General features: G+C 39.4%; 2 protein-coding genes across 8 annotated transcripts in view; both read right to left on the bottom strand.

Annotated features, from left to right (window-relative positions):
• Positions 1-229: 229 nt before the first annotated feature.
• On the bottom strand, positions 230-1,904 carry rassf10b (Ras association domain family member 10b). Its single transcript, XM_084924692.1, has one exon. The coding sequence runs from the start codon at positions 1,714-1,716 to the stop codon at positions 385-387; it is 1,332 nt and encodes a 443-aa protein (XP_084780818.1). The 5' UTR covers positions 1,717-1,904; the 3' UTR covers positions 230-384.
• Positions 1,905-3,846: 1,942 nt separating this feature from the next.
• tead1b (TEA domain family member 1b) overlaps positions 3,847-21,753 on the bottom strand; it is a 49,369-nt gene continuing 31,462 nt past the window's right edge. The window contains exons 4-15 of one of the 7 annotated variants that reach the window (XM_084934287.1): positions 20,586-20,650; positions 18,666-18,728; positions 18,513-18,575; positions 15,962-15,973; positions 14,948-15,079; positions 14,611-14,657; positions 14,445-14,506; positions 13,863-13,987; positions 12,494-12,667; positions 9,955-10,095; positions 9,705-9,857; positions 3,847-7,101 (exon numbers count right to left, since the gene is read on the bottom strand). In XM_084934287.1, coding sequence (XP_084790413.1) covers positions 6,988-7,101; positions 9,705-9,857; positions 9,955-10,095; positions 12,494-12,667; positions 13,863-13,987; positions 14,445-14,506; positions 14,611-14,657; positions 14,948-15,079; positions 15,962-15,973; positions 18,513-18,575; positions 18,666-18,728; positions 20,586-20,650 — 1,151 coding nt within the window. In that variant the 3' untranslated portion in view covers positions 3,847-6,987. Of the gene's footprint in view, positions 7,102-9,704; positions 9,858-9,954; positions 10,096-12,493; positions 12,668-13,862; positions 13,988-14,444; positions 14,507-14,610; positions 14,658-14,947; positions 15,080-15,961; positions 15,974-18,512; positions 18,729-20,585; positions 20,651-21,753 lie in introns of all 7 variants that reach the window. The other 6 variants (XM_084934270.1, XM_084934296.1, XM_084934300.1 and 3 more) reach the window with 6 other exon arrangements.

Here is a 21,753-nt window from a genome sequence, read left to right as displayed (position 1 = left end):
TTAAACATCTTCAGAATCATCCAAAAATCTTTGACTTTGTTTTTTCGGTCTGGTGCCCTGCTGACTCTGAGGCGAACATTATGGCAGGGGTTGGAGAAATCTTCTGCTATCCTAACTGCTACTCAAGGCTCCAAAAAACCTTAAACTATTTTTTTTAAACATAAAGAAGAAAATCAAATAGAACCATGTTTGTATTGTTTATTAAAGTTTTTTTTATTGATTTTTGCGGCTTTCTTGTTAACAGAAAAAAAAGATTAAGAAAATGCATTTTAAAAAGCAATACGTGTATGTTGAAAGTGGGGAAAACATTTATTTGTTTATGTCAGAGTACTTATGACCCCTGAGAATTAGAAACATAGATAAGCCAGTTTTCCAAGGAAAATATTAAACTAATGATTCCCACACAGGGAGGCTGTCGGAGTCCTGACTGTGCAGAGAACTTAAGCCAGTGTCTGAATCGTCGTCGTTCACATTGTGAGTTTTTGACAACCCCCTTGCTTGCTCCACCCACCCGTTTTTTCTCTGCAAAGTGCTCATCATCCCCGTCTTAACGTCTGCCCCGTGGCTATATCTCTTCTTAGTGTCTGTCCCCTCCTCCATGCCCAAAGTGTTCACTTTCTCCAGCAAATCCCTTATCTCCCTCTCCCTCTCCCCGCAAATCTGCTCGGTCAGCTCTAAATCGCTCCTAATAGCTTCTAAATCCGCGTTGAGGCGCAGGCCAATGTATAAACTGGCATTTAACTGCGTTTTGATCCTCTCTTCTTCCAAAAGCTGCTCGTTTTCTGGTGATGTTTCCACTTCGGTGCAGGGAAGGAATAGCGAGTCATCCCCAGACTCCAAGTTTTTACGTTGCAGCTCCTCCTTCCTCCGCTGCATCCAGCGGTGGTTCAGCTCATCCTGGATCTCCCCTGTGATCACGTCTATAAGGGTTTCCTGCTCCCACAACTCCTCCTGTAGTCTAACCACCTCCTCACGGTGTCGGAAATACTTTTCAAGCTTGGCCAAAGTGTCAGAGGAACGCAGGTTTTCCACTTCGTGGCTGGAAGCCGCAGCGACATCAACCAAATACGTATTTTGAACGTAATTGGCCCCGTGCCTTTTAATTCTGTCCATGTGCACCTTCGCCTCGCACCTTTCGATCTCTGCGTCCAGCTCTGTAATCCTCTGAATCTGCTGTCGGATTGTATGATCCTGAGAAACCACAGAATGAACCAAAGTTTCCATCTTCTCCGCGCAGGACGCGTCTCTGCGCGCCGCCTTCGATCTCTTTTTATTGATCTTCTCCAACTTTCTAAAAGCTTTCCTGACTATCCGACGCTGTTTCTCAGGTGAGATGGAACTCACGGTACACCGCGCGGTCCCTTTCATAATACAGGGGCTCTGTTTGCTGAGCACCACGCGCGCCTCTGCGCTTCGGGCTCCGTGGCTGTCCAAAGACACTTCGCTCTTCACCAGCACGAACTTGACGTTTCTCTGCTCGTCTCCCCAGGCGACCCAAAGCCGCAAAATCCTAGTTTTGTTTGGCAAAATCCTCTCGCATCCCCTCCATTTCTCCACGATGCAGTAGGACTGTGCTGCGCAAAGCCCTTGTTGGGAGTTTTGGTCTTCAAGAAGCACTTTGATAACATCAGCGCAAGTTGTGCGCTTTGACAAGCCGAGGACGAGCTTTTCCTCTCGGCAGACCCACACTGATATCTTATTCTCCTCCGACGCCATCTCGCATTTCTGCTGAACTCTATCTCTTCTAAACAACAGTAGATTTAAAAATTTAAATCCGCTCGTCGAAAGAAAAGCTCCTCAGTGTCCATACCCGAGTCCAGTGCATGCGCGCTGCGTCCTAGACGCATATGCAATGTTGCAGTCGGGACTGGAGGTGTCTCTGTCTGTGTCCACGGAGCGCATAAGTTAAGGAAAACACTTTGCGCGCCGGTATTCCCAGTCCTGACTGCCACTGCTGTGATCACATGACGCCCCCCCCACACACACACACACACACTCTTCTTTTGGTGGGATGAGCTCCACCTGGAGCCTCAAACAACGACCAGCCATGAATTCTTTGATTTCCTGGAGCAGCTTGGAGGCTCGCTGTGTTCTTCTGGTTTCTGTATCCATAATGCATCAAATAGGACATGAGTACCTACATATATAGGAATGAGTACTTTATATGGCCTCATTATTACCTGGTTTATAGAAGATACAGGAAAATATCTTAGGATGGATTATGTTTTTATCTTATTTTTTTAATGACTTTGTATTTCAGATCTGGTTCAATATTAAGGTTATGTTGTTAACTTTTTCTGTAGATCCAGTTAAAACAGCGTTAAAAGACAAAAAATATGAATAAATAAATATTCAAGGATTAAATTCAGTTTATTTCCTGCTTCTTAAGTGTCAGTACTTTCAATATCTTACTTCTAATTATAGTCATCTTTCATCTGATAGAGCCACATATCACAATTCTGTGAACTGTAAACACTCACATGTCAAACAAATAAGAGAAACAAGAGGAAAAAGGTAGGAAGGCAGACACACAAATGCTCCTTCCTGTAGTTCAGAGCAATGAGCAGACTGTTACCTGCTGCTGATGGATGACACTTTGCATTCAGTGATCTGAATGTTCAGAGTCAGTTTGCCTGTGTTGATATGAGTGAGGGAGCATAGATATGGAACACTTCAGTTGCTTTACTTGAATTCATAATGTTGACCCTGTTAGCTTTTCCTTCGTTATGCTTATTCTTCTGATTCACTGCTTTCAAGTATTAGCCTTGCTCAGTCTTGAACTCAGGGACTTTACAAAGAAAGAGAATAAATGAGTATTCAGCTATTCTGTCAGGAGATCTCTGACAGATGTATTTACCTCTAGCTTTGCTGGTTTGCTAGTGCTCATGTGACAGCGTATGCCTGGTCTTGATGGATTGGGATGTTTGTGTGTTAGTGGGTGGAAATTTTACTTTCCACATTACAATGCAAAGTCATATACATACTTACCAGCATGCAGTCCCCCAAATTAGTTCCAGTCCACATATCAGGAAAGATTAGCTTCACATAAAGATAAATTTCACTTGAGTCAAACCCATGAGAACTGATTCATCATGTTATTATTGTACCAATCAAATGGAAACAAAAACATGTGCATCACTCAGGTGACATTTTTAAGTAGTACAAAAGTGTAAAGCTCCCATGTAGAGGTGTATTACTTTACACACTTAAACTACTAGTTTTATTGAGCCTCTCTTAAGGAGCACTAATCTTTATTCAGCTGTTCAGCAGTAGTTGGTCGGTTTCCACGTGTATGATTTATAGCAGCACCTTATTTGAGCCCCTCCATCTCAGGTGCAACATTCAAAACGTTTTGGTTTGTGTTAGTAATAATATAAAGGCTGGTTACTGAAATAGTGGTTTTCTGACTGAGGGGTCATCACTGCTGGGTACAGAACCACTAAAGGACAGCCAGGAAACCAGGGGAAAATATGGATGGACGAATAAATATGATTTTTGGAGGGAAAATAAACAAAAACGCACTAATAGTAATGCAGAAATCTGAATCCTTTTTATTTACATTGTTGTGTGTTGACAGTTTGTGGGGAGTGGGGCTGAACTGTAATTGGTTTCTGAAGCTGGTGTGCTGGAAATAGCTTGAGAACCTCTGATTTAAAAAGGTTGAGCAAGAAAACAGAAATCTGTAGCACTTTTATTAAATGGTGTCTCCCTCTTGTGGCGAGTCCTGCCATTACAGCGATGCACATTAAATGGTCTCTCACATGCTCCATCTACTGTTGATGTGAGGCTTTTGCAGTCAAGGAGTTAACAGACTCATCCACACAGCAAAGATTCAAGTGAGAAAAATAAAAGGAAGCAATCTTTTTCAGATTTATTTAACTTCAATATTGCGTACATACAAAGTATCTAGAAAGCTACAAAATATCTACTATTGTCAAGAAGGCATCATAATGTTACAAAGACAAGACCATATGCAGAACACAAACAGAGCAGAGCTTCTTTTCTCTCCTTTGCTCCAACACTTTACAGTGATGGATATGAAAAGAGATCACACATCTGTACCAAGAAAAGCCAAGATATAATTTTATAGAAAGCACCTTTTTACAAAGGGGGGGCTGAAAAAAATCTGCACACAAAACCCAAATATGTAAATGACAGTTTACATTTCATGAGCTATATGTCAAGAATCACTTTAAAGCCAGGTACCAGTACCTACTCTTAGCAAAAGCTGATATGCTTGTAGCCGCGATTCCTTGACTTGGCGCGTCCACTTTCCGGGGCAAAGAGTCCACCAGACATTCGTGCCATCAAAGGCGTCAGTCCTGCTGTTTTAGTGTTAAAATGTAAAAATGTACCAGCAGTGCAGCAGTAACATCATTACCATCTCACTGGGCTCGCAATATTACAGATAATGTCATCACAAAACCGGGTACGACTGTATACAAGTACAATAAGAAAACAGGAACATCTAACTGTAATCAATAAATGTGAACAGATACACAAGGTAAACATGAAAGAAAAATAAAGTCCACAGTGTTCACAGAACTGCGGCAAAAATACTGAATCATTTAACTTTATCTGCACCCCCCCACCCCCACCCCAAGACATTGTCTGCAATTATTTAGAGCTTTGTTGATTAAACTACTTTAAGATGATTATAATTTCTGTAAGAAATAGTAAATGTTTTGAGTAATTATGATCCTTACAATGAAAGTATACAGATTTAAACACGTAAAACAATCTTAAGTTTCATTTTTAGAGTCTGTACTGTAGAATTAATATTAAATAAACATTATTTTTTCTTTTTTCTTTTTTTTTTTGTTCTAATGGATAAAAGCTCGTGTCGGTCCCTGCCTTTTCGCCATCACAGCTGTGACATTGTGAAACCATAATGCTTCCAAAAAAGCCTCGTTTCAACAAAAACTAACAAACAAAAAAAAAAACACTTGAGCCTGCAAGTGTGCACGAAGCAGACAGCTTCAGTGTTTTTCTGTTGACATCCTGCATGCAGTCAGTGGCCGTTCAATATTAGACAAAATCTTTAACCTCAAGCGAAGAAATAGTTGGGTTTGAGAAATCAATTTACAATGTAATAAAAATTAATATCATTTATTTCTTCTCCTTAGTAACCATGTTCCCCTGCTGTCATTACAGTCCTTTGAAAGGCAATGTGGTGATTTGTTTCACTTATGTCTTGGTTTTTTTCTTCTTCTTTTTTTTTTTGGTCTGGCAACATTAAATTTATAATTTCTGTTTGATCTTTTTTTTTTTAAGCTGGAAAATCTGAACCAAAGGCACTTCCTTGCTACCATGCAGGACACAACAATAATTGACTGCATCTCTGTATTTTTGGTCTTCTGCGACAGGAAAGGCAGTCAGTCTTTTTATAGTACACTCTTAGAGAAGGAAGGAGAAAAAAAAGGCTGATATTTTAGGAACATATTACAGCGTTACAGGAAAAATAACCTGTTTCTGAGCTTAAATTTGCAAACATAATTGAATATAAGTGTACTGCCTCTTTAAAAAACAAAAAAACCCAGCAACAGCAAAAACTGTATTTCTAGGAGTGTACCAATTTCGAGAACCATGATTTCTGAGATGTGAAGATGAACCAAATAATACATCTGTAAGTTATTTCTGCCCGTCTCACACAAAACTAATTTTAGACTTAGAAAACAGGGTAAATGCGGGATAATGAGTATACTCTAAGGCACTGTACACTTAGGCTTTGGCAGATTTGAATTGTGATTTTTTTTTTTTTGTTGTTGTTGTTGTCGTCATTCATTTATTTTACACAACACAAACACAATGTAGAGATCACAGTTTTAGTGGCATCTTTTGGAGTTCACATACAGTTTGTACGTGTTTAAGGCTCGGCAATCAGCGTAGGCCACAGAAACATGTGAACATAGTGTGACCATGAAGGCAGCAACACTCTGGCTTGGAGTTATCACGCGGCGATCCCAGAAGGAGTCTTTCGTGTTGGGTGGGGGGCAAAGCCACAGCATGCTGAATGACGCATTGCTGTGTATGATTTTGTAGTGTCTCAATAGGTTAAACAGTTTTTTAGGTTGTTTTTTTTTTCCTTTCTTTTTTTAAAGCGCAGAATTAACAGAATAAACGCAAGCATCACTAAGGCAAGCACAGGAAGGGAAACAAAGTGCTTTCTGACCAGATACGAGTCAGATTAGAGTCATTTTAGCAGGACTCTCACCTATTTAAAAAAAAATTCCCCTGCCCATTGTCAGAGAAAAGATTTGTTTGCAGCGCTGAAATGCTTAGCAGGCGGTGAGACTTCCTACATTTACGGAGCGGATGCAGGCAAACTGTAGTGTTTTCACAGTGCATTCATTCTGGTGTCTAAAACTTGGGAGTGCTTCAACAGGGATAAATATTACCGAAAGCTCAGTTGTTGGCGTTCTTATGTAGTAATTTCGCAACCTCCTGCTTTCGGCCGCTGCACGTATAGTGTTGTTCTGTTTCTTTGGAAAGTTTAACAGCTGTGTGTGTCTTCATGTCTGCGTATCTACAGTATGTATGCTCACAAATCATGAAGTACAGACATACAAAACAGCCTCAAACATGTTACACAGACCGCAACCATGCCGCTGATAGAAAAACAAAAAAAGGCCCGTGTCCTTTTGTCTTTTTTTTTTCTTTTCCTTAGTCTACATTAACAAAGCAGAAAAAAACGACACACACATTTTCATTTACCAAACACATCCAGGAAACTCTTTAAGGATGGCCACATTTATACCCGACAGAGACCAACATATTTAAAATTCCCATATTCAAACATTAAAACAACTGTACCGCAATTCACAGCTGCAGTCAAATAACAAACACTTATATTAAAACGGATTTATAACAACGACTCCACCCGATACCTTGACCCAAGAGCGTTGTAGGTATGACTTTCGTGTAGAGGCACTGCCACTTTTGTTTTGAGGTTGGTAAGTCTATGAAAAGGAGGCGCTCCAAGCGGATTCATTCCTTCACCAGTCTGTAGATGTGATGCTGCGCGCCGTGCTCACTGTTCGAAACTTCAAACACGCACGCCATACATAGCAACGTCTCCTGGGTGTCCCTGTTTGTCACCACCTGCAAGAGAGAGCACTTACTTTAGAGGAGAAGCGCTGCACAGCGGGAAATAAACAGAGAAATGGATGCAGCAAAGGATGGTTACCGAGTTTGAAGACGTGGACGGGAAACTGAGCAAAAAGACAGACGCACGCATTGTTAGAGTTCTGAAGCTGTGCGTGCGCGCACGGTTAAATGTTCGGTACCAGTTTAAAATTGGCCAGGAGAGCCACATTTTTTACTCTTTTATTTATAGGAGGTTTTAAGTGCAATTTAGACTCTCTATCGAGGGAATATGTTTTATATATACAACTTGTTAACTCCTGCTTGTTAGGCTGTGGGAAAGTGAGTTATGTTTTTGTTTTGTTTTTTCCAAAGTAACCTTTCGTCTTTAATTTTATCCAGTTCGAAGTTTCAGAGCTCTAATGTGAAGCTGTCACCTTATAAATAAACAGCATCACTGAGAGCGCACACTCAGCAACAAAAATAATCAACTCGAATTAAAACGTTTATTCTACTGCTCTCTATGCTAAATCCCAAGATGAATGATTTTAGCAGCATTCATTTTTTTTGTCTCATTGGCAGCTGTGCTGGATTTTACTGTTATTTATAGATTTTTATTGCCATTTTATCAGGATCATCATCTGTTAATGTCTCACTGTAACTCATAGGAATCATTTTGGGTTGAAAAGTCATATGATGCATGGAACCAACTTCATCTCCGATTATAGTTTTAGGTTTTGTCAAGCCAACGAATGCAAAAAAAAGCCTTCAAAGTATCCATTGGATAATTACTGCAGTGATTAATATGTTTCAGCTGGGAGCAGATTATTTAAGTCCGATGCAGTGAACAGCTTCTCACTTCTTAAACAATCATACTGGAAAAGATATTAAGTGATCAGCAAAAAGATGTTACTGCCTTTCAGAAGGGTCGAATGATTGAGCTGAATCAAGCAAAACCACTGAGGAGATTGCTGTTACTTCTTAAATTTAGTATAAGCGCGATTAAAACCTGGAAGGGCAACAGTGGGGAACAATCATCTCTGAGGAGGAAATGTGGCTGGAAAAAAATATCTTGAATGATCGTGATCAGAGATCATTTACATGTTTGGTGACATGAAATGATTAAAAAAATATATAAATCAACAGTAGAATTCACAGCTATGTTTAAAACCACTTCCCAGTTGGAAAGGTCACATTCCAAGATAACAATAACATCGGGCTCAAATTGTGAACAAAGTGGTTCAGGGAACATTAGACATGATTTTCACACATGGATCGGACCGCCACAGAGCCCAGACCTCGAACCCGTTGAGAATCTTTGTGCACATACTGGGAGGAGACTTTTCACAGAGAACCAATTCTCCCGTCATCAGTACAAGACCTGGAAGAATTAATGCAATTCTGCATAGAGATAAATGGCGTGACACTACATAGGCTTTGCATAAGGAGGTAAATGTGTCGAATCACCAAACCTACAGGTGGTCCAATCAAATATAGAGAGAGTGATTTAAGACCCAAAAAACATTAAAGCAGAGTTGAAAAATTCTGACAGAAATTGACTAACAAGTAATGTTTCATGATGTCTCTCTCACGTTTTTCCATTTCCATCTTACTGTACAGAAAACTTTCTACAACTGGTGTTGAAATGGAGGGAACTTTGGATGCCTCAGCACATACGCTACATTCTTTAAATACCAGCTTATGAAAGGGAATTCATTTATGCACGTCTTTTGTGCACAGGCATACTTTATACATTAAACTCTTGGACCTTGATTCCTGATATCAACTAATCTTTGAATATAAACATGTTATTTAAGGGGGGAAATGTGCAGAGTAGAATTTAATAATATCTAGTATCATAAATTGAAACATCATGTTTCAGTAAAACCTGAGCATAGTGTTGAGCCATCCCTTGTTCTGCACAGGCCAAAATGGAACAAGAAACCAACTAACCCTATGTTTTAGGGAGAAATACACAAAATTTGCTGCAGCTACCATTTTCCCTCTATTAGGGTTACTTTGTATTCATACTGGGCACAATGGAAAAATCTGAAAAATGAAAACACAACATTAGGATTCAGCAAGAAGCAGAAGAGGCAAATGTGCTTAGAAAATTATAATATCAATTTATGAAACATATTTTCGGATCCTTCTTTCAGTCTTGTGCTACTTATATGTCTTAAAAGAACTGCCAAACTTTTAAAAATAATCATGTATTAAGTCTGACATGACTCATGAGTTTATTTAATGATTAACACACTAAGATGGGTTTTTTTGGGGGAGGGGGGCTGCTTGCACACCCCTTGGCCTGGGTGCTTTCTCTGCAGTAGTGAATGACACTTTAAGACCCCATGTGATGCCAATAACAGGGTTTCCTGCCCTCTCTTATCCTCCCTTTCCCCTGCAGATAATGAGGGTCCTCACACTGTGTTTCATCCCCTGTGGAATGAGAGGAATGTGAATCCAGGCAGAGGAACACATCTCAAGGCCCAGTGAAGTCCCCCCACCGCCCCCACTCAGATTTTTTTAAAGCCAGCTGGAGCCACAAGCACATCCTGACAGCAGCGAGAAAAACACTCCCAGAGAGGGACGTCGCCCACTCAGGTCAGTGAGGTGATTACCAATAAGATAGTGAAGTTCTCCAGCACACTGTTCATCATATACTTCTCCGGCAGATGTTTTAGCTTATGGATGAAGTTGATCATGTATTCACACATGGGGGATCGACTTATCCGGTAGACAAAACGTCCATTTTCAAAGCGTGCATATTCAGTCTGAGGGGAAAGAAGAACAAGCAGCGCACATAAGAAATGTAAAAAATACAAACAAACCCCAGGAGGTACAGTAAAAAAATCTCATTTTAGTTCATACCTCGACTTTCTCCACAACCTGCTTGCCAAAGGAGCAAACTTTTGTCGAACATGTGATGGTCATGTTCTCTGGACTCTCATACTGACTGGTGACGCCATAGAAAGATCCGGTATCATCTTGAATGTTGCAGTTTAAGTCAGCCTGAGGCAAAGAAAAACAACAAACACTGAGCGTCAGAGAACATTTTCATTTTGTTACAATGTCCTTTTGTACAAGTCATTTAAAAGAAAAGAGATGAACAGTTTTAAATGTGTTTTCTACTGAAATGAAAGGCCTGGAAGAATACTTGCACTGACAGAAAGTCCAAAAGGTTGCTGCTTTTTCATAAGATTAAAAAAATCCTCATAGAAAAATAAGGCTGAGAAGCAACATTTAGAAGAAGGCAACCGTGTTTGTGCCCCGATCAAAATCAATAGGGAAAAGGAACAAACATTAAAATATTTAATGCATCCACACCCTTAAAGAATTGTGCAATTTAATGACATTTTAATACCGAAATGGAAAGTTTAGTAGTTTAAAAATACTGGATCTCTAAATACTATTAAAATTAAAATAAAACACCTATATAAGATTTTTTAAAAACATTTTTTTTTACCAATACCTTTTTCATTTTTAAAGGATTAAAAGCCAAGATGGTGCATATGAAATTGAAAAATGCCACTTTAAAGATGACCATGTTTCCAAGTAATCTTAAAGCCAGTTTTGGTATTTCTGTGAAATTATTAACTGTATTAGAGATGTGGTTCAAGGACTCATGTGAGCATACCAAACACATACCAATTCTAAATAGGTTACCATTTAGAACTAAAGATAATAAAGTACGTGTTTGGAGCGCTTCAGTGACAAAATAAAGAGCGCTGTACTCCAGGACAACATGGACATAAGAAATGGAAGAACTATTCAGAGGTGAATGAAATAAAAACTACTTGTATCACTGGGAAAAGTAAATTAAAATAATAACAACAATAAAAAAAATATAATAATACATTTTAAATATGTTAAGTTATCTGGATTTAAACTATAACTGCTCTTCTTAAGCAGTAAAAAAGTGGATTACAATTCAATAATTACTTTTTTTTTTTTTTTTTTTTACATACACCACTTCCAGGAGTTAGAGAGAAGCAGAAAGCGCTTCGTGTTTTTCTCCATTGTGCATTCTCAACATGCACATTCAATCGACTGCCCAGAAACCAGAATGTCTCATTTTGTTAAGTGCCTCGTCTTTTCTTCTTCCCTCTTACCCTGACTGCACACACGAGAAAATGAGAAGAGGGGTCCAACATTTGTGCTTTTAGCTCCATTTTTGGTCTCTACCAACTGCTGAGAGAAGTATTTAGCTTTTTTGTTACAAGACGATTGAATATGTTTACCAGCTGCTGATAAATATCTCATACGAGATACGGATGATGGAGCAACCATTAGCACATGGAGCCAATTTAGATTAACTAATTAACGCAACACACATGTCTTTGGACTGTGGGGAGAAGCCGGATTACCCAAAGAGAACATGCACACTCTACACAGCTGGCCAATGGATTCAAACTCAGGACCTTCGTGTTGTGAGGCAACAGTACTACCCCAACGGCGCCACCACGCCACTCTGTATTTGACACTTGAATAAAAACATCTCTTTAACCGTTACTAGAAATATTATGATGGTGTTCAGATATTAATTCAAACATTTTGACATCATTTTATACTGTAAGATGTGCACAGTCGGTCATGTAGCTTTCTGAAACGGCAAACATCTGTCTGATCAGGGCTGCTGAGCCCAGCCGTGCATATCGCATAAAAAATGAGAAGATCCCGGCCACATCTGAATAAGCATGTTAATGTGCCCATATTGGAAGAAAGATTCTAAAGAGGATTAAATGAAGTTACGTTAAAAGACTGATTTACAAGGTTGAGCGGGTCTGCTCCTGGAGGGCAGCCTCTCTGTGCCCTGAACATCCTGTTCATTACGGACACAAAAAGGGGAGACGTCCTCCTACAACATTCTCCTCCTTCATTAAGCAAAGCAGTTATACATTCATTATTGTGCAGATTCTGCCTTTCATTTGAATTTTAAATTTGTCGGTCACTTCAAAAGGAATTTGAGGGGACTTGGTCCAAGTGCATACGGCCCTACTTTGTTTGCTGCCGCTAGTTAGCATTTTGCATCAGGGAGGAAATGCATGCAATGTTTAAACAGCCATTAGGAGTGCAACCAGGTCACTCCATTGTTTGGAGATATTACACTGAATTAGTGGGTGCTTTGATCAAAAGCTCTCCTGCTATGCAAGTCCAAATATAGCAGAGTGCATTCTGCAAACATTGAGAGCAATCTTCTCTGTGTAGACTGATTACACCCAATCACTAAGCACGAAGCAGAACACACTGTTACTAAACAGGATTGTTTGATCAAATTTTTCACAATGCGCAAAAGGTTACAGTGAAATTAATACTTATGTATGGAGAGCCCAATCAAGCTGCAACAAAGCATTTTTTTTTTTATCAGATACTCATCTTCTCATCAGCATTGCTTATAAATTACACTCACCCAGAATTTTATAAGGAAGAAGGAATTCTGGGGGCCTTTTGCATACAGCTCCTTCAGTCCGCCTTTCTTTTCTGGAAATTTATCGTAGATCTGACGAATGTCCACCGACTCCAGCAGGGCGTCACTGTAGGAATGATTCGTCTGCCCGATGTGCACAAACAGGTGTTTGTTGTACTGCAAGAGTAAAATGAAAAATGAATACAGATGGAAACTTGTATTAAAAAATAAAAAAGATGAAACTATTTAAAGTCGGATTCTTTTGTTTTGCAGCGTGAAGTCAATAATAGCGTGCAAAAAAAAACACATGCAAAAGGAGCGCGTATCAATATTCACAAAGTCATCAGCACAGAAGAGTTTACTGAAGCAAAATAAGCCAGATCTGATGTGCCAGTCCTGAAGTAATCACTGCAATAAGCAAGTGGTAGCCAGGATTAGACTGATAATGCACTGGGATGAGAAACAACTCTCTGCAACATCGCTTTTTTATTAGTCACTCGGAATAGTTTTGAGCAACTTTCCTGTTTTATGATATACAAATTAGGTAATAACATTTATGTTTCACTAACCCTCAAAATAAACTGATCCCCTCATTTGTATTAAACAAAGCTGCTTCAGCCACAAATTATGATTGAGCAACTGTGCAAAACGATGTATTTTCTAAACAAAAACATTTTTCGTAGACAATCTTACCACCTTTCCTCACATGAAAATCTAAAAATGTTTCTACCTCAGCCAAGTTAAAATGATAATACAAAACAAAAGTGCTTTGGTCATTTCTTCCCCATTTGATTTGGTCAATTTTTTAAACTTTTAAATGAAAATATCTGAATTTGGTTTGACAATGTGAATAAAAATTAGGGCCAGTTAAACCTCAAACCCGTGATGGAGAGCCAAAAGTAGATGAAAGAGGAGCAGCGAATCACAGAAAAAACATTTTGTTTTCAAAGGTTTGTTGCCCTCTTTGTGACCGTCTGAAACTCTGCTGCACTTCAGTGTAAAAGCTCACAGAACGGCGTCTCCGGCACACAGCCCCGAGTGCAAATGCAATATTTTTAAGCCTCAAGTTGCATTTAAGATTAAAGGCTGTTCCTATGTTATCAATGCAAAAGACTATTCACTAAAATGAAAGAAATCAAAACATACAAGGAACTGATTAATATGCATTCATTCATTATTTCTGCAGGTCTCCGTGCCTTGCATCAAGCCAGCCTTTTGCCCCTCTCAGCTTGTTTTGGCCTCTTCTCAGCTGACTCTCTGCCTGGGAAAATGTCCCAGTGTATTCATAGAGGAAAGGACTGGGTGATAAGAGGTGGGAATGAACACCAAGAGATAGTGAAATTTCATGCTTTGGTATAATGCTTTCACTCACAGAGTCTGGGTCTCTCTGCTGCTCTAGGAAGGCAGAGAACTCCACCAGTCTGAGTTTAGATGTACCGATGGAGCGGCCCTGCCATGCTGGCGCCGTGGGTGCTGGAGCTGCTGTGGGCTCGAAACCTGCAGAAACACCAGAACAACAAAATATTCATCTGTTCTGCTGGTTGTTTTCCCAGCAGAGCATGTGCATGTTCTTTCTGAAACACTAGTTCACATTAACCTCGTTTCATCAGGTTTGTTTATGACACAAGAAAATTAATTTAATATCTTAGTGCATATTCACAGAAATCTGACGTGCTTGATTTGTAAGGAAATGCATGCTCTATAATATTTCATTCATCTCTAAGGAGACATCTCCCAATTAAATTATTTTTATAGACAAAAAAAAAAAATTCTGTGGTGAATTCAAAAGATATTGCAAAATATTTCAAAACAGAAATAATGACAGTGCACCACAGATATTACATTTTTATTGGATTAAGAAATTAGGGTCGAGATATCTGAAAAGACATTTGAAAAACAAGTTACAAAGTTCATCTTTGAATGTTGCATGTTTTATAATTAGGTAAAGTCTCACTTGAAATTGCTGTCGTGACTGCTGGCTGGATGGGATAGGGTTGCTGGGTGAAAGGCTTAATACTGGAACAAAAAAACACCGATCATTAGGCAAAAAACGGTTTCATTTTTGTTTAAAGAGAATTTATTTATTTCCTGAAAAAGTTGGTTCAAGGTTTAAAACTTACTCTTGTGATGATCCTGGCTGACCAGCCGAAATCATACCCTGCCATAACTACAGAATTAGATGTATAAATAGACAAGAAAGAACAAGCAACAAAGAACATCCAATTGTGAGCAGCTGTTAGTGACAAGATCAGAATGGCTCTGAGCTCCATGTTCAGTGTATGTAGTTATCTTGACTACCACTCCTTTTAATCATGTGCTTATCTGATAGGGGCAGTTGTGCAAAGCTGTGGTGTGTAATGTGATTTGGCCTGGGTTTTTGGTGTGGTTGGCCCTATCGCTGCCCTGGGTGAAGCTGGACAGGATGGATCAATAGCAGGGTGCCGGCAAGGCTCTTACCCCTGCTCCAGGGAAGGCTGGGCGAGGGATGCCTGGCAGGCCGAGCTTGTTGTGAATAGCCGTGGCAGAGACGATCTGAGCCGAGGACATGGAGGCCATGCTCTGGAGGGCTTTGTCCTTCACGGCTTGGTCCTTTAACAGCAGTCACAAAAGGCTTAGCACTCGCACAGAAGGGAGAGGAGGGGTGTGTTGCAGAGGTAGCACAAACGAGACTCTAAACAGCACACTGAAAGCACCGCTGACCTCTCTCACAACAGCGAAAAGCAAGCAGGTTAAAAGAAGCAGCACTGGCATTTCTATGCTACATGCAGGCTTTATTTTATTTTATTTTTTTTTTAAAGTTATGTGCTGACTGAATTCCAATATACCGTAGCTAGCAGTGGTATGCACTTAAATGAAAGTTTGCCTGTTGACTAAGCTAGTTTTTTAAAAACTCATTCAGAAGTGCTTTTCATCAAGGCTCCATTTGTGTGCATGTCAAAACACATCACGTCTAAACACAAAGAATTTTTCAACTAAAACTGAAGGACACAAATCCCACTTGGTTAATAGTTTTTTGTTGTTGTTGTTTGTTGTTTTTTTTCACAACTCTAGTCAGTTCCTTTTGTTTAATCTTTGGAAAAGAGGTTTTTGAAATTATAGGGATTTTATTGTGAAATACAGGGAAAACCTGTATTACATACTACATACTTTCCGCTACTTTGGCCGAAGTGTTTTTATCAAATAATGCTAAACGTCTCATACTGCAGCAGACTGCACCCATACACACTGGCAAACCCATGCAGACTCACTGGTGGCAGAAGCTACAGGTAAGCATGCTGGCAGTACATGCTGACGGAGCAGAGTCAAGCTACAGTATGCTCGTAGCATGATGACACACGGACACCAATGAACACTGCCAGCCGGTGTTGTGTTACTGTGGCAGGAGCGGAAATGCAAAACTAGAAGCTGAAGGGCAAGGCAGGTCCTAACTGAAGCAGACACGGTGTCACAAGCAGAAAACAAAATACTCACCATATTTGTAACCTAAATGCAAACAAACAAGGTTTTATTGGAAAATTGCAATTCAAACACTGCAGTTAATTCAAGAGCTATGTGTGTAAAAAATTTATCAGCAATACACCTTTAAATATCGGTAAAACACAACAAAGTAAATGTCTGCTCTTCTTTACACAATACATGCACAGATGTGTAACACTTAATCACAAAGAATTATGAAATTTGTATTTACAAATCATGTGGAGAAAGTCTTACGCTCTATAATTTTCACAATCTGATCAGTAGTCATCACTCAAGACAAAACAAGGGAACACTAACGTAATGACTGTAATTATACTAAAATGCCATAGACAGGACGAGAAGCAGCAGGTTTTGATGCCCCCCCAGAATGAAGGGCACACTTGTATTTCTCTTCACCAATGAACTCTAATTTGCTTTAAATGAGAAAAGACAGGGATTCATACAAAAGCTGTCTGTTTTTCTTCAGACAGCCGCCTCTGCCCCTGAAAGAACAGGCATTCATGTGGCTAGCTGCCTGTCTGACTCTGTCTCTTAGTGTAAACGCACACACGCGCACACACACACACACACACACACACACACACACACACACACACACACACACAGAGAGAGAGAGATTAATGAGGGGTCATTAATTCGTGTTGAATACTGGGAGTGGAGCAAAGTGTGAAAGTCAAAACGTATAGTCGGCTCCCCAAGAAAAGAAGAAAATGGCACATGGGTGGAGTGCCCTTTGATATACAAGCATTACTTCATAAAATACCTTAAATTACAGGTCAGTATTATTCAAGATTACTTCTTTCACAATGCTCTTCTCCCATTTTAATGTGCCATTCTGAAAAGCTTTCTTCAGCGATTTTAACAGATTTCACTATTTCTGAAATAACTGACGAGAACGTTCTGAAATGACGACATCTGAACTGGGAGGAAGGAAAGCGACTGACAGCCATGGCATTGTGAGAGCCTGGAGTTATCAACAGATTGAAGGGAGAACAAGAAAGCAGGGGGGGGATTTCAGAAACAGCCAGCTTCACTGCCATTCTCTGCTCTGAATGTGCACCACTGAGTCTTTGACGGTGAGGAAAAGTTGGGTTACATTGTCAAAGGAAGCAGAGGTGTAATCTCCTCTTCATTTTTTAAACACGGACTCCCGCCCCCTTTGCCATGCTGCCTTTTTTAAAAAATAAAGTCTGCTTAGTAAGAGATGTAAGCAGACCCATTTCCCCGCACCTTCAGCTTCCAGCCACTCACCAAAACAGCCAATGCCAGCATGCTTCCCAACATGCACACACTTTGATTTAGACTTTAATAGAGGAAAATTTGAGCCTGACCAGCCCCCCATCAAAAAAAAAACCAAAAATGGGCAGACCATTGTTATTATGACCTAGTACTGAGTATGTGTTGTTGCACTACTAGAGAATTTGTCATTACATAAAGACACAGTAACACATCGGCTCTTTGAACAAAATATTAATCAATCTACAAACGTTGATCCAGGATGAATTTCCACAGATTTTATGTAGTTTTCTATAGACTGCGCTGCAGATTTTGAATCCTTTTCATTTCACCACTTCTACATTTTCATTTACATCCAAAATCACTCAAAGTTAATCAAATTTGGTACATATGTTAATGATTACCCCGACTACCTTATACATGCGGCGACGAGTTTGAAATTCCCGGTTTGAAATTCCAGACGGTGAACATTTCCACTGTTTGTTTGTTAGCTTTTAGCTCAAAGCTAGGCTCTAGTCACACAGGCCTAGACACTAGTCACTAAGAAAACATGTATATTCCTCAACTGCTAGCAAGTGGTTGATGGAAGTTGCTGGCAGCTAGTACAAATTGGCTGCAAATAGCTATATAGTGTTGTTCATTTTAAAAGTTGTGCTTGTTTAAATGTATTGGTTGCAGCAGAATGGTGCAACTCTACTTTAAAGGCAAATCTTCGTTATCCGGTTGATGTCCCACTCTAGTGTTTCACAACAGTGAAACTGTAAAGTACTTACGAGTGTTTGGAGACAAGTCTGTGTTTCTTTGTGTATTTTATGCTTTGTATGTACTGGCTAAGAAATGTAGTTTTAAATAATTTTATTTATTTATTTTTAAAAACTTTTTTCAATTTCAGCAAAATTACCTAGAAAAATCCAGTTCTGGTCAGGCTCATGACTAATAAAAGATTAAACATGTAGGATCCACATATCGGACTATTTTTTGTTAATTTAAATCACAAAAGCACGTCTTTATATATTTATACAAGATCACGGTTATTTTGTGCAGCTGCTCTCAAAGCAAAGGCTGGTGATGAAAGAATTAATGTCATTGAAACCAAGCAGACAGGACAGTGACAGCATGTTTGGGTTAGAATGAGTGAGAGATGAAAGTCAAGAAAGTGAGTAAGTGAGATTAGAAGGGCTGAACAGAAAAGCAGGAGATTTGGGTTATGGGGGGAATCAGAGGATCAAGCATTCACTCTGTCTCTACAGGAAACAGAAAGTTAAGATGCACAGCAACCAAACAAGCCCAAAAGCAGAAAAGCGCATACCTTTAGCTTGGACTGAAACTCACGAGATTTCCTTCTGGCAAGAACCTGAATGTGACTAGACACCTGCGGAGTAGGGGAGGGGAGGAAAACAAAGGAAGAGCCTGTAACCATGGCAATGAAAAGCCCCCTGCAACTGGGCAAAGCCAGACGTACCTTAATGGCAGCTTGGATTTCTCGAACTTTCTTTCTTGCTAAGACCTGTATGTGACTAGACACCTCCATTTAAAAAAAAAGAGAAAAAGGAAAATAAAAAAACAGGAAAACCCAAAAAAGTACAAAGTGGATCACACATGTCTTTGTTTAAAAACACTTCAAGGAGATAAGGTGTATAACAGAAGCATCTTCAAACCACACACCAAGCTAACAGCCAATAAAGCGTTATGCTGTGTCGTCGTCACTTAAGTGAACTGATTAAGGAGGATGCAGGCCCCTTTAGCACACATTAAGAGCACACAGATGTGATCTGCTGTGTGCTGAATGAAAATCGGCTAGTCTAGTATCCTTGTGGGAGCTGCGAAAGGCATTTCATCAGCCAAGTTTATCTACGATGTCTATACAGTTCAAAATGATTTTATACTCTCAAATGAAACATTCATCAGTAGCCGTCTGAAAGAGACCTAATGTGAGCTGATGACAGGTTTGAGAGGTAGATTTACATTCTCCTCTGGCACTTTTCATGCAAATGAAACCCAAGGTGAGTACCCCAACAAGGGAGTGATTTAACAGGAAAGTGTTTGGTTAGCTGATAAGTCTTTACATTATTCACAATCTTTTACATGAGTTGGTGCTTAAGCTGGAGCTGTAACTGTTAGTCAATCAGTTGATCACAGTCATCCCTCATTTTTTATAATTTCTGAAGCAAAAGAGCTAAACCTTCAGGGGTTTTAGTTCCTTTGATGGAAGAATTACATTCACATCAATTATTCCATAGATATTCAATTTAGTTGCAATAAAACAAGATGGAGCTGGTGAGAAAAATGATCAATGTTGCTGTTGGTGCCATGTTAATAACTAAATCAATTACTTTCATGCTGTACATGATATTTAAAGTAACATCATACGTGTTTATTGGTATTGCTCGGCGCAAACAACCCTCTTTTTGTCCAATTCTGTGCCAAGAAGATGAGACACAGGAGACAAACCACACCTCTCTGGTCCAGACTGATCAATTCACACACAGTGATCGAATGTCACTGTAAACACTGACTTGTTTATCACTGTCATTCAAGTCAGTAGTCATGCAGGGAAGTTCCTGTTTAGAGGGAAGATCAGGGGCTTCGTAGAGTCACTAAAGCACCATTAAAACTATTCAATATCGTGTAGAGATTGGTAGAAATAAGGCCACTAGTACTACTACTAAGTTACTTTTAGCACAAGTGCTCACCACAGTGGTTAAGTCTGCTTATTTGACTGGGCAGAGTTTTTACAACAGACGCTCTTTTTACAACAGTTCTGTCAAAGGGAATTTGACAGAACTACTACATTTTCAATTGCCAAGAAATGTGTTAACCCAATAACCAAAAAATAAGAAGCACAGTGGTGAAATAGCAGACAATCGCATAAAAACGGTTCAGTTTGGGCCTTTTTTTGTTGTGATTTTGAGTTTGCGTGTGGTTGGTTTCTGCTGATTATTCCAGCTTGCTCCCACAGCCCAGAGCCATGCATGGTGAGTTAATTGGTGATCTTGAATTGACTTTATGGATCTGAAAGTGTGTGGTTGTCTGTCTCTATGATAAACTGGCAACTCCTCCATGGTGTACCCCTGCCTCTCCTCTTGTGACAGCTCAGATAATACCTGCTTCCACAACCCATAAGCAGTGTAGAAAACCTATATATTATTTATATATTTGCCTACGTTTAAATGCATAGTGTGAAAACATGATAATCTCTTCTTGCAACACAGCAGTGACAGGGAGACAGGGGATCTTTGTCAGTCCTAGAAATCTTATTGACAGTTAGCATAGCCTTATTCTCTGTCTTACTTTGTTCCTCTAAAACAAAGGCAGCAGTGTGCACACATTCAGATTTGACAGCCCTCAAACACACTTATGTAACAGAGACGTCTCATCTAACCTGCTTTCTCGTCCTCGTCTTGCCAGTCCGGAGCTTGATGTATCTCGCTATCAGCTCATTTCGACCTGGAGAAACCAGAAAATGAAGAGCAATGTAGATAAAAACCAACAAGAAGTATAAATTTCTGCAGTCTGAACACTTATCTGTAGACTTTGGTTGCTTCTGATTTTAGTTTTTCAACAATCAAACACAAGCATGCTTATTAAAAAATAGATTTGAATTTAGGTTTTGACAAAAACCAAACACTCAGATCAATCACAAGCAAAAAAAAAGTAGCAGTTTATAATTAAAACTACCTCTTTAGGAAACACACACTTCCCCGGGGCTTTCTTTAATTTATTTATTTTATTTTTTTTATAGTGGGGTGGATTGGAGATTTCTGTCCTTCACACGGTTGTTCAAATCTATCCTCTGTATCTGCATAATTACTGAAGAATACGTGCCACTGTTTAATAAATGCGGCTAATACTCTTAAAAACCACGGTATTGTACTTCTGAAAATAGAAAAATTTATAAAAATGTCAGTCTGGTGGATGTATACCTAAATTCATAGATAAGAATAAAATAACTTATGGTTGTAACTCTAAATATAAGAGTATGTGTATCTCCTAAACAAACCCGATCCAGTTTTTCTATGGCAACATCGTATGACATTAGCATGAATAAAGAAAACTCACAGCGGCAGCACCAAGGCCTTTAAAATTAATCTAATTCAATCTCATTCTCTTCAAAGCCTCATGCTTTGAAAGGAAACAGGCCTGGCTGTTCATACTATTACAGAAAATAATGGCAACTGAATACATTGGGCTTAAAACAGTGCTGCTCTGACTAAATTATAATTGAAGCATAGCTTTGTAGAGATTTCCAATTAACAACAGCCCCAAACATTCTTCTGCCCTCAGCTCTGCTCTAATTGCTGTCGCAATGCACATGACCCCTGCTTAGCCCTTTCATATGGTAATAACATGCCGCCAACCAAAACTATTACACAAATTATAGGTAAGGAGGCACTCTAATTATGTGTCCAGCTGTAACTAACCAATGCCATAAATTTGCTGTAGTTCTCTATGAAATTCAACGAACCCTCAATATAATGAAACATTTTTCTACCTTTCTTCCATTATCAATTAAAGGTCTTACTTTTGTTATGACACAATAGACTGCAGCA

The sequence above is a fragment of the Perissodus microlepis genome, chromosome 1, assembly GCF_051167445.1.
Source record: "Perissodus microlepis isolate ML-2025 ecotype Zambia chromosome 1, ASM5116744v1, whole genome shotgun sequence".
NCBI classification, from domain to species: Eukaryota; Metazoa; Chordata; class Actinopteri; order Cichliformes; family Cichlidae; genus Perissodus; species Perissodus microlepis.
The sequence above is the reverse complement of the archived record's forward strand: the minus strand, read 5'-3'. Positions and strand labels throughout refer to the sequence as shown.

Excerpts from the sequence above, each read along its gene's own strand:
- rassf10b (XM_084924692.1), bottom strand. The coding sequence starts at position 1,716 with ATGGCGTCGGAGGAGAATAAGATATCAGTGTGGGTCTGCCGAGAGGAA.